The sequence below is a fragment of the Mustela putorius genome, unplaced genomic scaffold (genome assembly GCF_011764305.1).
Source record: "Mustela putorius furo isolate JIRA1106 unplaced genomic scaffold, ASM1176430v1.1 tig00003949_pilon_pilon_pilon, whole genome shotgun sequence".
In the NCBI taxonomy this organism is placed as follows: Eukaryota; Metazoa; Chordata; class Mammalia; order Carnivora; family Mustelidae; genus Mustela; species Mustela putorius.
The window spans coordinates 4,425,779-4,442,222 of record NW_025422093.1 but is presented as its reverse complement, the minus strand read 5'-3'; the positions used below and the strand labels follow the sequence as shown (position 1 = coordinate 4,442,222).

Sequence of the window (16,444 nt, the reverse complement as noted above, 5' to 3'; positions counted from 1 at the left end):
GAGATACAGAGCACAAGTAGAACAGCAGGCAGGAGAGGAAGAAGCAGGCTCCCCACTGAGCAGTGAGCCAGATGCCAGGCTCAATCCCACCTGGGATCCTGAGCCAAAGGCAGACACCTACCCAACTGAGCCACCCAGGCACCCCAAGACAAAGTATTTCTAAGTTTAAGGCATTAGTGAACTTACTCTTTATGGTGATCTATTAAACTTTTTGTCAATGGTGGACTGGAATGTGCTGTAATTTTAAGAGACCGATGAGGCTCTGCACTGGAAGGTCTGACAGGAATGTGACTAAGTAATCCAATACCATCTGCTGAAGTCACAGGGGTGGGTTGATGTAACCAAGGACTGGGAGAATTCTATTTAACAACAATAACAAAATATATATATATATATATATATATATATCAGACTTCAGTTACTAGAAAAAGCTAAACACAGTATCATTACAAGACTATAATGTATATTTACGAAGCATATGACTTTTTCTAAATGCATCTTATGAAAAATATTCAGACAAGTAACTAACATAATTATGTGGATTTTTCCATATGATGGAGAAAATCAATCAGCATCAAATTTGTCATTTGCAAAGATTTGTTACTACTGAATGTAGATCTTGAAATCACTGCCTTTAACTTATAAATGTACAGAAAGTCTAGTTCATCAGATTTCCAGTCATTCTAACACTAAAAGTATACTGCTAATACAAAAACCAGAATGTTAAAGTACATGTAACCAGAGACAGAAATATCAAGTTCATTTGCCAATATTTCTTTTCAAAAATAACAAACTTTTTCAATATAACCATTTACTTAGAATAGAGAGAAGATTTTATTTTCAAAGCCCACTTGTACTCCATTTCACTATAAGCTATAAAACACTGCTGGATCATTAAACTTGGGAGGTATGGGGGGCACTGGGTGGCTCAGTGGGTTAAGCCTCTGCCTTCAGCTCAGGTCATGATCTCAGGGTCCTGGGATCGAGTCCCACATCGGGCTCTCTGCTTGGCAGGGAGCCTGCTTCCCCCTCTCTCTCTGCCCGTCTCTCTGCCTACTTGTGATCTCTCTCTCTCTGTCAAATAAATAAAAATCTTAAAAAAAAAAAAAACAAAAAAAACAATCTTGGGAGGTATGGAAGTACAACAAAATTAATTTTTTATATATCAATAAATACGCTGCTTTTCTCGTTCTGTGTATTTGGTGACTTTTTTTTTTTTTAAAGATTTTATTTATTTATTTGAGAGAGAAAGGGAGAGAGAGAGAGAACCAAGTAGGACAAGGGAAAAAGGGAGAAGCAGACTCCCCTGCAAGCAGGGAGTCCGACACGGGACTCAATCCCAGGACCCTGAGATCATGACCCAAGCTGAAGGCAGATGTCTAATGACTGGGCCACCCAGGTGCCCAATATTTGGTGACATTTATCTCTGTGTTGATATTTAAAACTCTCATTACATGCTTAAGGAATGTTTCTATACTATGACACACTGATGTTTTTTCAGAATATACTTTGTGGAGTTATATACCATCATGATATTGGGAAAATATAATCCCCTTTGGTTTTAACAAAGAGAGTAAGTTTTACATCTCAAAGTGATAACGCAAAAGCAACTGATATATCACACCAAAAACATGCTCCTGTAAAACTGCTTAGATTATGTATTATAAAGCACAAATCTCACATTAGAGGAAAAAATATAGATATACATGCATGAGGATTATTCAAATATGTGTAAAAGGACTCAGTTCTACATGATCCAGAAGTATTAAGTTGCAATCAATTATAGTAACAATTTTTAACTATAAAATATCATTAATAAGTATTTCCTAATATTTTCTTTTCTTCTCACAATATTAAGAGGTCATTTTTGCTCAAAATGTTAAATATACTCCTTTAAATTTTTATATAACAAATGAAAATTTCGTAAGCTTGTTTTTAGTTTAACAAGTTTGTGACCAGTTAATAAAACATTTTATGCCCTTATATACATGGAGGCTAGAATGACATATACTGAGAGAAATTCCTACCCAAGCTAGTTTTGTTACTTAGATTGGTTTTTCAGGGTTGGGAAATTACAGAAGACAACTTAAAACTGTTTGCCAGCTCATGTGTTGTTCTAGCCTGTCTTTGTCCAGTATCAACTGCATCTAACATTCAAGGAATGAGAGCAAAGGGTCAGAGTGAAAATGTGGGTGTATTAGGCACTAGGGTCACCAAGCTTGCTTTCAATAATGGCAAGGAGGATACTGTAGTAATTAGTGACTCTTCTACTACATAGTATTCCAGTAAGATTCCACCTACCACAAGTTCAATAGTAACATCAAGAATGGACATGAGAAGCTCATGAATCAGATCAAAGCAGGCACAATTCTTCTAGAATTGAAATCCTGCCAGCATTGAATGTGGGCATGCTGGTACAGAATAAATTATGTTTACGGGTAACTATGTTAAAGAAGGCCAACAGAAGAGTTGATAGTTGTTATGGGATTAAACCATACACTCAAAGTATTAAACCATACACTCCAGTATCACTCAAAACTGTTAGAACTCTTATCTTGCACAACTAACCACTTGATGCCCCTTACTATCAAGGGCAACAATCACAACTTGGGAATCAAGGAAGGACTCATGACTATAATCTATTGCTATCACTGCTACCAAAATATAACAATTCCTCTGAACTTCACAACTTTAATCTATGTCATCACTGCTACCCAGAGTATAACAATTCCTCTCAAACTTTTGGCATGAGGCTCACCACCGTGCGTCTATTACCAAGGCTCTACATAAGCAGTCTTATCCCGGAAGTGAGCAGTTCACTAGCAGTACCTTTCAAATTATCACCTCCAACATATTTACTGTACTTCTTGCTCAAATGAGAAGGAGGTCAAAAATACACAGGTTCATTGGAGCACTATCCATAATAGTTAAGAGGTGGATGTAACCCAAACTCCATCAACAAATGTATAAAGAAAATGTGGTATATGCACATATGAACGTTACACAGAAGAACATTACAAAGGAAGTCATGTTACACACCACAATGTGAATGAACTTCAGTGAACTTCAAAGACATCATGATACATAAAAGAAGCAACAAAAGGACAATACTGCATGATTTTATCAAATGAATTATCTACAGCAGTCATAATCACAGAAACATAGTAGAAAGGTGGTTGGCCAAGAAAACTGGGGAAAAAAGAAGGAAATTACTGTTTAATGGGTATAAAGTTTCAGTTTTGCAAGATGAAAATGTTCTAGAGATCTGCTGCACAACAATGTGAATATACTTAACACTACTGAACTGCATACTTAAAAATGATTAGGATGGTAAATTTAATGTTAACTGCTTTTTACCACAAATACAAATAAATACAAATACAAATAAATAGTATTTAAAAAAAGATTCTGGGGGATACTTGAAGAGAAACCTAGGCTACACCAATAACTAAGTTGTGTACTGGAGTTTAAGATACCAAGTCTCACTATTTTTGATATTGGGTGTGGTAATGACCTCAACAATCATTTCTTTTCTTTCCCTTTTTTTTTTTTTTTAAGATTTTATTTATTTATTTATTTGTCAGAGAGAGAGAGAGAGAGAGCGAGCGCGCTCCAGTGAATGAATGACTACGATGAGCAGGGAGAAGTGCAGAGGGAGAAGCAGGCTCCACACTAAGCAAAGAGCCCGATATGGGACTCGATCCCAGGACCCTGGGATCATGACCTGAGCCTAAGGCAGATACTTAACTGACTGAGCTACCTATGCATTCCTCAACAATCATTTCTTAGTATGAAAAGAAATTTGGCTAGAGAAACCACATTAGCTCATGAAGGAGTAAGAGCTCTCTATACCACCACCTTCAGTAACATTGCTTATATTTGATGTTGACAGGATCTCAGCCCCAACTTTACTCCCAAATACCATAAGTCTCCAACCTAAGCACCCTCACAAGAACATGGGCCTCAGAGAGTCATAGCTTGTAACATACCACCCAATATATCTAACTGGAGGATATAACAACAATCTGTCTTAAAAATAATTTGATGATGGGGCACCTCGGTGGCCCAATTCTTGTCCAATTCTTGATTTCGGCTCAGGTCATCATCTTGGGGTTTTGAGATCGAGCCCTGAATCGGGCTCTGAGCCTCACATGGAGTCTGCTTAAGATTCTCTCTCTCCCTCTCCTCTTTAAAAAAACAGTAAGATGATCATACATACAAAAGTCTCACAATTTTGTATAAATTTTACTCTACAAACTTCACTTCTAGGAATTTAGCTGAGCAAAATAATTATGGATAGGTACCATAGTTATGAAGACATTCATTCTTCATAATAGACATGTCAGAAGCAATCTAAGAGGCTTTACTTCTTAATTTTAAATTGTCTTTTTAAAATAAACAGGTGTGGGGTGCCTGGGTGGCTCAGTCGGTTAAGCATCCGCCTTTGGCTCAGATAATGATCCCAGGGTCCTGGGATTGAGCCCCATGTCAGATTCCCTGCTCCTACCTCTCCCACTTCCCTTGCTTGTGTTCCATCTCTCACTGTCACTCTCTCTCTCTCTCTCTCTATCAAATAAGTAAATAAAATCTTTAAAGAAATAAAGTAAAATAAAATAAAATAAAATAAATAGGCTTTCCTGAGATTTCACCTTCTGTGGTTTCAAAGTTACTAAGTATCAAAAGTTTCACCATAGTTGGAAAAATAAATGTTTGAAAAATTCTAACACATTATAATAAAATGTGATTAATGGTGATTAATAAGTATATACTAATGAGGCAAATCACAGTGTAACTTACCCTCCTTAATGAAGATTCAGCATTAACTGCATTTTCTGGGTGAACCCACTTTGAAGAAGGTAGACCAAGTCCTGAGTATGCATGTGTTCCATTTGGATATTGCCAAATAATTGGATAAAGTCCAAGCTGATTATATGAAGCAGAAGGATGGGCTTGTCCAAGAAGATGAGGTGACTGGTGCTGTAACAACTGTTGCTGTTGCTGGTGTGCTAATGCTAAGTGGCTCAAGCTGCTGGCATGTGCAGTCTCTAGTCGTGGGTGGCCACCAAGTAGGGAGGCAGTAGGCACTCCAGGTAACACGGCAGGAAGTAAATGAGGGTGATGAACAGAATGGTGTGGACCACTAGTCAGAGGGTGTGTGTTAATGGTAGGTAATGGAGTTTGACTGGATGATCCAGCAAGTAAGTGAGGGGCAGGAGTTAAGGCAGGGTGATGGGTACCCGGATTTAAACAGGTTCTATGGGATGAAGAATGAAGAGGAAAGGGATGCTGGTTTAAGAAAGGTGAAATGTGATTAGCTCCTGTTTCTGACCCAACAAGTGCAGGATCTCTGTAAACTGTGAAATGCTCATTTTTATCAATAATAAGCGGGCTCTTTGTAGCTTCCAATGTACTGCCTCGAGTAGGAACTGAATGAAAACTGCATCTTGATAATTCATGTTCTATCTTATTTGCTAGTCTTCTCTCACCAGCAGCTTGGTTGTTCACATAAGTGGCCTTAGACTTTACAGAATCAGGAGAATGGGTAATTTTGGGTTTAATAACTTCAGGTGAGGGATTTGATTTTGTCTTGAGAGCATCTGCTGAAGTATTAAGCTTAGATTTTACTGTCTCTGGGGGTGGGCTTCGTTTATGTAGCTTATCTTCTGTGACAGAAACTGTACTTAGAGAAGACATGTAAGAGACATACTGATTTTTCTCTTTTTCCATATTCGGGTGATCATTTCCTGAGGAAACACTTCTAACATTTGATTGGGTTAAATCTACTTTAACTACATCACTAACCCAGCTCTGATCAGAATCTTGTTTTGCTGTTTCCAAGTATTTCGCATTTGCGATAGAATGTTTTGAATCGTTAACATTAGGATCCATTTTCTGAAGTGTCTGAAGGCCAAAGGTACTTGAGATTTCCTGAGCCACCTTTTCTGAATTAGTATCATTCGTAATATCAATAACACATTTTGGTGTGGGTGGTCTGGATACAAACTTCTCCTTTGGTAATAATTCCAATGTATGTGTTTTTTCCATACTGCATTCCTGAAGAAGTAAATCATTAGGATTATGATCAGAAAGTGTGGCCTGCTCTGATGAATGAATAATCATATTTTCTTGAAGCTGAGAGTCAAGAGATTTCTGTTTCTCTGGTTCTTCATGTTTTTTATCTTCCTGTATTTGATCCCAGGGAGGCTGGCTATCTATTATTAGTGTCTCTTCTCCTACTTTCTCATTATTCTGGGATTTTCCTTCTTCTCCATTTATCTTTGAAGTGTTTTTATTTTTTAACTCATTCTCTGGCTTCTGCTCTGAGGAATTATTTATCATTCTCTTATTTGAATTTTCTGAGTCACTGCTCTCAGAAAAATCTGAAACATTGTCGGTTCGTAATCTTTTCATATTTAGTTTCTTTTCATCCTCCTCAGGTTTCCTTCTTTTATTCATCAACTGTTTGTTTTTCCCTTTAGGATTTTCTGTAAAATTTAAAAAAAGGAACAGTTTTATTTTTCATAATTAAAATATTAAATTAGTACATCTTTTTTTTTTTTTTTTAAAGATTTTATTTATTTATTTGACAGAGAGAAATCACAAGTAGGTAGAGAGGCAGGCAGAGAGAGAGAGGAGGAAGCAGGCTCCCTGCCGAGCAGAGAGCCCGATGCGGGACTCGATCCCAGGACCCTGAGATCATGACCCGAGCCGAAGGCAGCGGCTCAACCACTGAGCCACCCAGGCGCCCCTAAATTAGTACATCTTAAATTTATTTGTTTTATTTGTTCTCATTCCCTTAAAAAGAAAAATGAATACTACCTCCTCGTGCTATATAATCATACTTTTCCTCCTTCATCTTCTCTTCATCTGGTATACTGCTATCTGAGCCCTTCCTCTTACTTGGACGAATATTTCTTTGTTGCTGTTGCTGGTGGGTATTCTGTTTTGGTACAGCAGCTTGGGAGTTCATTGCTGGTCTGGGACTATTTGCTTGGGCACGTGTATAATGACCCTAAAAATAACCAGTTTAACAATGATTATTTACTACCTGATCCTAAGTAATCTGAGGAAAAATATTTTATAATAATATATCACAACAACATACATACGTGAACAGTGTTGCTATTTTGACTGGCACGAGACCTTCGCCGTGATGTAATGCCAATATTTTCACCTTTTAACAAAGAGTGAACAACATCATCTAGAAAGGTCATTTGAACCATAGAAGGATCGACATTCTGTGGTTCTAGTACCTAATCCATGACACAAAACAAGAACAAAAATTAAATCCAATCAGCTAGCCAATATAACACTAGATATAAAAACAAGGATAAGAATTAATCAGCAGTATAATACCAAGTCACAAAATGTATTTCAACAATAAGAAGTAATTTCTAAAAACCAGCTATAAAATAAAACTAAGAAGGTAGAGTTTAAGAAGAAAATAGCAAAAAATGTGCAAATGAATACAAATAATAGTAATTTTAAAAAGACAGGTTAAAGAAGCAACTCCTTTAAAAACGAAAGGCAATTCAAAGTTTCCCTGAGAAGTTTGTCACCCTTTTAGGAAAAAAATTAAATACAACCAAATAATATAATTTATTCAGCATTTTGGCTAAAATTTTAACCCAAATCATTTGGATTGTTTTCAATGGGGCATTCAATTTGGAAGGTGTAAATTTCTTTTTTTCCTTTTTGGTAAATAACCCACAGCTGTGAAAGATTTAAAAATCAAGACATTCAGATTGTTCTTTAAAACTTCATATGAATTTTGTGTCCTTAATACTCACCATAAAACCTAAGGGAGCATACCAGCTATGAAACTTGATTTTTTATAAGACCTACAGTGGTGTGCATTAGTTTTCATTAGTGAAAAGCGATCACTTGGAAAATTTTTTTATTACTGGAGACAGAAAAAACAAGATTTGAAGAAAAAATTTTAGTTGACCTAAGGATTAAAAAAAAAAAAGACTAATCAATTGGAGTTTGATGCTTCTATTTTGGACTTAGTTAATCATTGTCAAAATAAATTTGTCATCATTAAAGTTACCTCTAACATTAAACTTATTAGGAATGTCTGACTACAAAAAAACCTAGAGATGAAAATTATTTAGTGTTAACCTGCTGAACCATATCTGAATTATCAATATCTCACCAAAAATATTAATTGGACTATTTACCTGATCATTCATAACGATCATGGTGCGAGTGAAGAGATCATGATGAGTAATTATGCCAGTAAACCACTGGGTGGCAGAGTCTTGTCTATATACTCTCACTCTGTAGCCATTTAAGGAATAAGGACCTTAAAAAACACACACACACACACACAAGAAATAGGGGTATCTTAAATGGAGACATTTTCATTGAAGGATTACCTTTTAGGAGAAACATGAGCTTTGTGATAGATGAGTAATAATCCTATTCAAGTATCAGTTTTCAAAAAAAATGTATTAGAAGTGATATATACATACTTAAGAGCCAGATCACTGTAAATTAACACTGAACACACTCTACTATACATGTATCTCTGAACTCAATAGCAATAAAGTACTTTAAGTCAGAAAGAATGTTTTTGGGATCATGAGTTAAGTACAAAATGTAAAGTTAGCATGGTCTAGAAAGTCACAAGGTTGCAAAGCTACTCAATAGGTTTGGGGTACATACAGGACTACAACTTGGCTGAAAAGAAAAGGTGATTTGGAATGTACTATCTGAATTTTCCAAGTTGCCAAAACTCTACCATAACAACTATAAATTAATTCTTCTGTGAGACCAGAAAAAGATGCCAAAGTCTTACAACATACAGAGACTATTAAGTGAATTAGAAATATGGCACTAAAATGTTTTTTTTTTAAATAAAGAAATATTGTGTACTATCGGATTAAACTCACTTGTAAAGGGAAGGATTAAATAATAAAAGACATGTACCTGCATATATTCAAATATGCCTATTTAAAAAAAAGTCACTCAGGGGAGAGAATAATGGAAAATAAAAATTTCTTCAATTCAAGTACTAGAATGATAGCTGATACTTTAAAGTTTAACAAGAACTGTGAGGGGTGGGGTAGAAAATACTATCATCACCTTGATGATGGTATTACATATGAACAATTTACAAAGTGCTCTCAAAAAGTACTAGTGCTTATTTAATCTCCTTCAATTAATAGCATTTTTCCTTTTATAAAAATTAAGAAAGTGAGGTTGCTAGGTTAAATTAAATTTTAAGTGAAAAAGCTAGGAATGAATCTATTTTTCTGATTCTTAGGTTGATGCTTTCTTTGACAGTTAGAAGCCATTTAACGTAGCAATTAAAAGTTTAATATTTATTTACCAGTTTAAAAAAAATCTCTGCCAGTATCAGACTTTAAGTCAATTAACAAATGTGTAGAAAATATTCCATTTGACCTACAAATTAAATATATTCAGTGCCATGATAATCAATTATACAAACTCTAGTCTTTTCTAACTATGGAAGAATAAAAAAGACTCTAAAAATGTATTATAGCAAAAGCTTACAAAATAACTCCAAACATGACCAATTTTCAATTTCCACTGGCACAATTTTCAATTCTTAACTGTCTTATTCTTACCACAAAACAAAATTTGGAGTCAGCCACATGTAATAATTCTGTTTAGGATGGACAGGAACTACACCACCTCCATTTTTCACCTCTAAGAATATGATAAGGAAATAAAAGTTGCTAAAGAAAATATTAGCCTGGTATCTTCAATAAATTTCAAAGAAAGGAGGAAAAAAAGTGATGGGACATATCAACCAATTAAACTGTGGACATTCTTTTAGATTCCCGGATTGAAAATAAATAAATGAATAATAATAATAAAAATCAGTCAATCTTATTAAAAATCATTCAAGGTGTTTATGAAATAAATGGAAATTTGAACCTGAGTATCCAGTATTTCATATTAAAGAAATATTAATTTGGGGGGCATAATAATGGTATGGTGGTATGGTGGCTTTGTTTAAAAATAGAACTGGGCCACCTGGGTAGCTCAGCTGGTTAAGCAACTGCCTTCAGGCCAGGTTGTGATCCTGGAGTCCTGGGATCGAATCCCACATCAGGCTCTCAGCTCCACAGGGAGTCTGCTTCTCCCTCTGACCTTCTCCGCTCTCATGCTCTCTAACACTGTCTCTCTCTCTCTCAAATAAATAAAATCTTAAAAAAAAAAATAGAATTAGGGGCATCTGGATGGCTTAGTAGGTTAAGCCTCTGCCTTCAGCTCAGGTCATGGTCTCAGGGTTCTGGGATTGAGCCCCGCATCGGGGTCTCTGCTCATCAGGAAGCCTGCTTCCCCCCTCTCTCTCTGCCTGCCTCTCTGCCTACTTGTGCTCTCTCTCTCTGTGTCAAATAAACAAACAAATAAAAAATAAATAAAATCTTAAAAAAAATAGAATTTGATGTCTGAAATTTGATGGACGTAAACAGTAGTGTGGATGGGGCAGGACCACAGTTATTGGGGCTGGAAGATAGGCACATGGAAGTTTACTGAAATATTTTATTTCTGTACATTTTTCATATTCTCTGTATTAAATTTTAAAGAATATTTAGCCTAAGAAGAATTTAATAAGCAGATGATCTGCTGCTATAAATACCCACTAACAAAGCAAAAGAGCAAAAGAACCACTGCCACCACACCTTAGAGATTATTAATGCTGAAATTAAATGACATGGAAGTTGACTATGAGTATTTAACAACAAAATTCCTTTTTAAAAACATTCAACAAAATGTCAGTACTTCAAACCACACTATTCCCAGTTTCAATTCGATTTATAAAAAAAAGCTTACAATAAATGAGTCTACTGACAGAAAAAGAAATCACTAGGAATTACATAAAACCTGATTGGTTTGGAAGTCACATGTTATAGACAAATATATAACTTACGAAAAAAAGGAAACAAAACTATAACTAGTATTATGGTCATTGCTAAAGTGAGGTGAACTGAAATAGCACTTTTATCAGATACTAACAGCATTCTTCAAAGGAAATTAATTTTGGCTTTGGGCAATCTTCTACTGTTAACAATGTTTCCTTCTCCAGGAAGGACACACCTAACTTTTTTCTGTAATATGGAAATTTTCCTATCAACAAAACACCTGTGTGTGGTTATAATTTCATGCCAGTCAGTTAGCTCCTGTTAGGTGAAGTTATCAACTTTCTACTGAAATTTTGATTTTACTATTATTCTCCCTGGACTGGAGAGAACTCAAAATATTAAACTGGTCTTCTATTAACATTGCATGTAACTGAACAAACAAAACCAAACATGAAAAACTGCCCAATTCCCAAAAAAAAACTTAATGCATAACTTCAAAATAGTTACCTTGCATAAAAATCTCCTGAACCTTTTGTTCCTTTACCCAGACTTTCACTTCTTCCTGAAGTTGCGGGTTGTCCCTGAGAACTGGGTTTAAGCTGTCTATGTCGTCCTAGAATTACAGATTAAAAGAAAGGTCCATGTTATGCTGTCCTAACATTAATGTTACAAACTCTCTCTCCTATATTTTCTAAGGATTGAAGAAAATTCCTTTATCTAAATATATGCAAAAACACAAGTTCATTAAGTTATATAGTTCATTAGCAATTACATAATAACAGAGCATAAGAAATTAACCCGTGGTAAGACTTGATCCTTGACAACAATGTCCTAAAGACAAAAATCTGAAATTTACTAATGTGTTTTCTAACTTTAAGTGTGGCCTTAGATAAGTCATATTTTTAAGAATTTCACGATGAGAAGCAATATACAAACCAAATAGCATCAGGTCATCTAAGGTTGGTAGCAAAAGAATCAAGGTGAATATTTTAGTGACAATACATATACACATAGATGAATTCTCTCTCTTCCCATAATGCCTAAAATGTTTGAGTTTTAAACTACGAAAGTCATTATCTACTATCTTGATTTAAACGTCTTCGAATTCAGTTTTACTCAAACTGATCTGACCAGTAGCTTTACAGCTAAGTTTTATTTTTTCAAGCCAGTGTCAAAGCATCCAGGCAATCAAAATTACATTATTGATGGTATTATCCTCATAACAGGGTGGATCTATACACAGAAACAACCGGTTCTCTCTCCTTGGAGATGTGAATCACACAGTCACATGGTTTCCCACAATCTGTTGGTCCCCCGCTGGACTCTTTGACATTCTGTTCTCTCTCTCTCAAAGCACCTCTGCTGCTCCTGCATTTGAGATCAGCGGCAGGAGCCCTAGAGTAGAGCTGGGAAGAACAACAAAGCAGCACTGTCAATTGGGGGCCCTTATAAAAGTGGACTGGCAGATCATGGAAACCAGTGAACAGAAGGGAGCTAAGTGAAGGGAATTCTATCTGGTGAATTAAAATAATGTGGCAATTTGGAAAAGTCAAAAAGTATCTGAAGAATACAAAGAAGGACCCCTAATCATGTAGGTCATACTTCACTCTTCTACTCTTAAGTTAATCCTAAATAAAGCGTCTTCTTCTCATCTTATCACTACTGTAAGGGACTAATAGGCATTTTTACAATAATAGTGTGGTGAATACCCTGATACATCATTTATACCTAGCAAACACCATGAGGAAGAAATAAAGGACTTCAAAGTTAACAACTATATTCCCTGGAAAATATATAGAAATGCTACTTTATAGAAGGAAATACTGGAGTGGGAAAGTATACAAAAGTAGGTAAAATCTGTCATCGGGGGGGAAAAGTGTCCATGGCAAAGAAACTTTCTAGAATCCCTTTTCTCCACACTCCTTTAATAATGAATGCACTGCCCACTCAAGGTAGGTAACCTCTTCATCTTAGGAACAGACTCTAAACCTCTTGATGCACATTAGGTGTGTCTATGATAGACAGAACACAGGAAACATTCTATTCCCCAAGGAAAACCATTACCATTCCCAGACAGCTCTGACCAGCCATCAAGTTCTTTCTTACTTTAACTTCCACATACAGATACAAGCTTAACTTAAGTTAAACAAATGTAAGCCCAATCACCTTCCTACCTATACTCCTTAAAACATTTGCATTCTGATTTTGTTTCTGTAGTTATGAGTCTTCGCTAAACACCTACTTTTATTACAACCATTCTTCTCTTATTCTAGACATTTAACGGGCAAAAAGATGGGCATTTGTCTAGAAAACCACAAAATCATGTGGGTATCAGTGGGGTGGAAGGGTTTAATAAATTGCTATTAAAGCAGCACAGACAATACTTTGTAGACAGGTAGAGAGGTATGCTCTATAAAACCAATCTCCTGTATTGATACTTTACAACTTAAAAGTACTAGAATTACGGGTGCCTCACTGCTCAGTTGGTAGAGCATGTGATACTTGATCTTGGCGTCATGAGTTCAAGCCCCAAATTGGGTGTAGAGTTTATGTATTTAAAAACAAAAACAAAAACAAAAAAAACAAAAAAACCTATTGGGATAAAAATATTGTTCAACATTTATATATTTATTATTTATTTTAAAAGTTAAGATATGGGCTACATTTCCAGATCACTAAACGTACAAATACTTCCTCAACAATGACCCATTCACTTTCTTTCTTTTTCTTTAAAAATTTTATTTGTAAGCACTCCCTATACCCAACAAGGGGCTTGAACTCTCACAACCCTGAGATCAACAGTCCAGGCTTCTCCTGCCTTTAGCTCAGGTCATGATGCCAGGATCCTGGGATCCAGCCCAGAGTCAGGATCCCTGCTCATTGTGGAGTCTGCTCCTCCTCCTCTGTCCTCTCTCAAATAAATAAAATCTTAAAACAACAACAACAACAAACTGGTAACTTAAATGTATTTACTGAAATTACTTTATAGAAGTTCAAATTTCTAAATATCAATTTCTTCATCTATAAAGCATCTATATCTGCCTCTTTCCACCTTAATGAATACGTTTTACTAGTAAGACTTTTAAAAGTAACTGAAACTAATTTTCTTAATACATCCAATTCTGAATTATCCATGGTGTTACTAAATCAATTAAAACCCAAGCATATGATAGGCACATTGTTACTGAAGTACTTCTTCATGTATAGTGCTCTGTAAGTAATAGGTATTCCTTAAAAAAAAAAAAAAAATTATTTATTTATTTGAGAGAGAGAAAGTGTGTGAGCAAATGGGGGGAGGTACATAGGGAGATGGAGAGAGACAATCTCAAGCAGGCTCCACACTGAATGTGGAGACCAATGCAGAGCTTGATCCCACAACTGTGAGATCATAACCTGAGCAGAAATCAAGAGTTGAACACTTAACTGACTCAACCACCCAGGTGCTCCTGTATTTCTATTGTAGTCTGTATTGTACTCTGGATAGTAAGACTACTGTACTAACCTTATTTTTTAGGTGATTCTCTACTTCATTCCAGTTCAAAGGAAAAGAAGTAACAATTACAATAGTATAAAAAAGTAAGATTATGGGGGCGCCTGGGTGGCTCAGTGGGTTAAAGCCTCTGCCTTCAGCTCGGGTCATGATCTCAGGTCCTAGGGATCGAGCCCCACATCGGGCGCTCTGCTCAGCGGGGAGCCTGCTCTCCCCTCTCTCTCTCTGCCTGCCTCTCTGCCTACTTGCGATCTCTGTCTGTCAAAATAAATAAATAAAATCTTAAAAAAAAAAAAAGTAAGATTATGGCACTAAGATAATTTAGACAGTCCTGACTAGGTTTAATGATAGGAATATTATGACAGTGTGATCATAATTCATGTAACAAATTTTCTAAGATAATAAGGGAATGATTTGTCTTACTATGACAAAGTGCTCCTTACTGGTTCAACAAATATTTTCTTTATGTCATATATTCTCTGGATGCAACTACTGACAGAACAGCCAATAGAGGCTTGAATTAGAGAATAATTTCTATCTAGGTGTTAGTTTCTATCTAGGTGACTGAGCTAAATGGCTTAAGAGCTGTCAGAGATTTTCTCTAAAGTCCTAACTGATGTCTAGGATAGCACTTTTTTTTTTTTTAAAGATTTTATTTACTTATGAGAGGGAGAAGAGAGCATGAGCAAGAGTGAGAGCACATAAGCAAGGGGGAGGGGCAGGGGGAGAAGCAGATTCCCCACTGAGTAGAAAGCCTGACTAGGGTCTCAATCCCAGTATCTGGGATCATGACCTATGCAGAAGGCAAATGTTTAACTGACTGAGCCACCCAGGTGCCTCCCCTAGAATAGCACTTTCATTTTAGAATACAAGAAGTATTTTGAAACCAACTTTCTCTCACTTTGGACAATTTCTAATAAACAATAACGTAATACCTGCTTTTACTGATATGTGGCTTAGTAATGGAATGACTTTTTTCCCTGCAATAAAATCTTTGACCTTTGTCATGACTTCTTAAATCCCTTCATATTACATAAATTTCCCCATAAAAAATCACATTTAACTGTATCTTATTAAGAATTATCATAAAAGTAACTACCTGTATCCTGAATATCAGGTTAGGTGATTAAACATGCATTGCCATGCCATTTTCCCACAGTCATGATTTAAATTCACACTTTAGCAAAAGTACAAATGATTGCTTGTCCTTAGATCCCTGGGGTTGCTAACTAACAGTTCAAAACATTAATGTTAAGTCCATATAGGTCAAGAGTGACACCCACTACCATCCTAGCAATTCCTGTATAACTTCTAAAAGAATCTACTTTGTTAGTCAGGATTTACTGCAACAGGAAACCTACTTAGTCTAAGAGCCACTAAAAAGATCTTCAAACAGCAGTTGTCTAAACCATCTGCAGTTTATTTATTTATTTTTTTAATTAAAGATTTTATTTATTTATTTGACAGTCAGAGATCACAAGTAGGCAGAAAGGCAGGCAGAGAGAGAGAGAGGAGGAAGCAGAGCAGAGAGCCCGATGTGGGGCTCGATCCCAGGACCCTGGGATCATGACCTGAGCCGAAAGCAGAGGCTTAACCCACTGAGCCACCCAGGCACCCCCCATCTGCAGTTTAATTAAATCTACCACTGACAGCTTCCATATATTTTCATGATTTAAACCAAGGATTAGTAAAAAAGGCTGCCAACTTTTCCTATAAAGGGCCAGAGAATGAATAAGTTAGGCTTTCAAGGATATAGTATCTCTACTCTAAGTACTCAACTCTGAACTGTAGTACGAAAAGCTGCCAAAGAATACCATAAACAATATATAAATGAACGGGCATGGCTGTATTCTAAGAACTATTCATTGGCATTCTGTGAAGCTTGAATTTTACAGAATGTTCAGGTGTTATGATGTATTATTTTTCTTAGGACTTTCTTCCTGTTTAAAAATGCAAAAGACCTACATATCTTACCAGCAAAATTAAAAAAAAAAAAAAAAGTAAAAGGCTTTATAAAAACAGGAGGCAGGTTGGATTTGGCTTGTGGTGATAGTCTGTCTACCCATAATTTAAAATAAGAACAAATAAATTACTGGTGTAAAGCGAGATTAAAAAC

General features: G+C 35.9%; 1 protein-coding gene across 5 annotated transcripts in view; it reads right to left on the bottom strand.

Annotated features, from left to right (window-relative positions):
- Window positions 1-16,444, bottom strand: part of JMJD1C (jumonji domain containing 1C) — a 322,492-nt gene that overhangs the window by 37,247 nt on the left and 268,801 nt on the right. For 4 of the 5 annotated variants that reach the window (XM_045069890.1, XM_045069892.1, XM_045069891.1 and 1 more), the window contains exons 4-9: window positions 11,346-11,451; window positions 8,181-8,305; window positions 7,110-7,253; window positions 6,820-7,012; window positions 4,798-6,485; window positions 187-359 (exon numbers count right to left, since the gene is read on the bottom strand). In XM_045069890.1, coding sequence (XP_044925825.1) covers window positions 187-359; window positions 4,798-6,485; window positions 6,820-7,012; window positions 7,110-7,253; window positions 8,181-8,305; window positions 11,346-11,352 — 2,330 coding nt within the window. In that variant the 5' untranslated portion in view covers window positions 11,353-11,451. Of the gene's footprint in view, window positions 1-186; window positions 360-4,797; window positions 6,486-6,819; window positions 7,013-7,109; window positions 7,254-7,790; window positions 7,931-8,180; window positions 8,306-11,345; window positions 11,452-16,444 lie in introns of those variants that run through there. The other variant, XM_013063046.2, reaches the window with a different exon arrangement.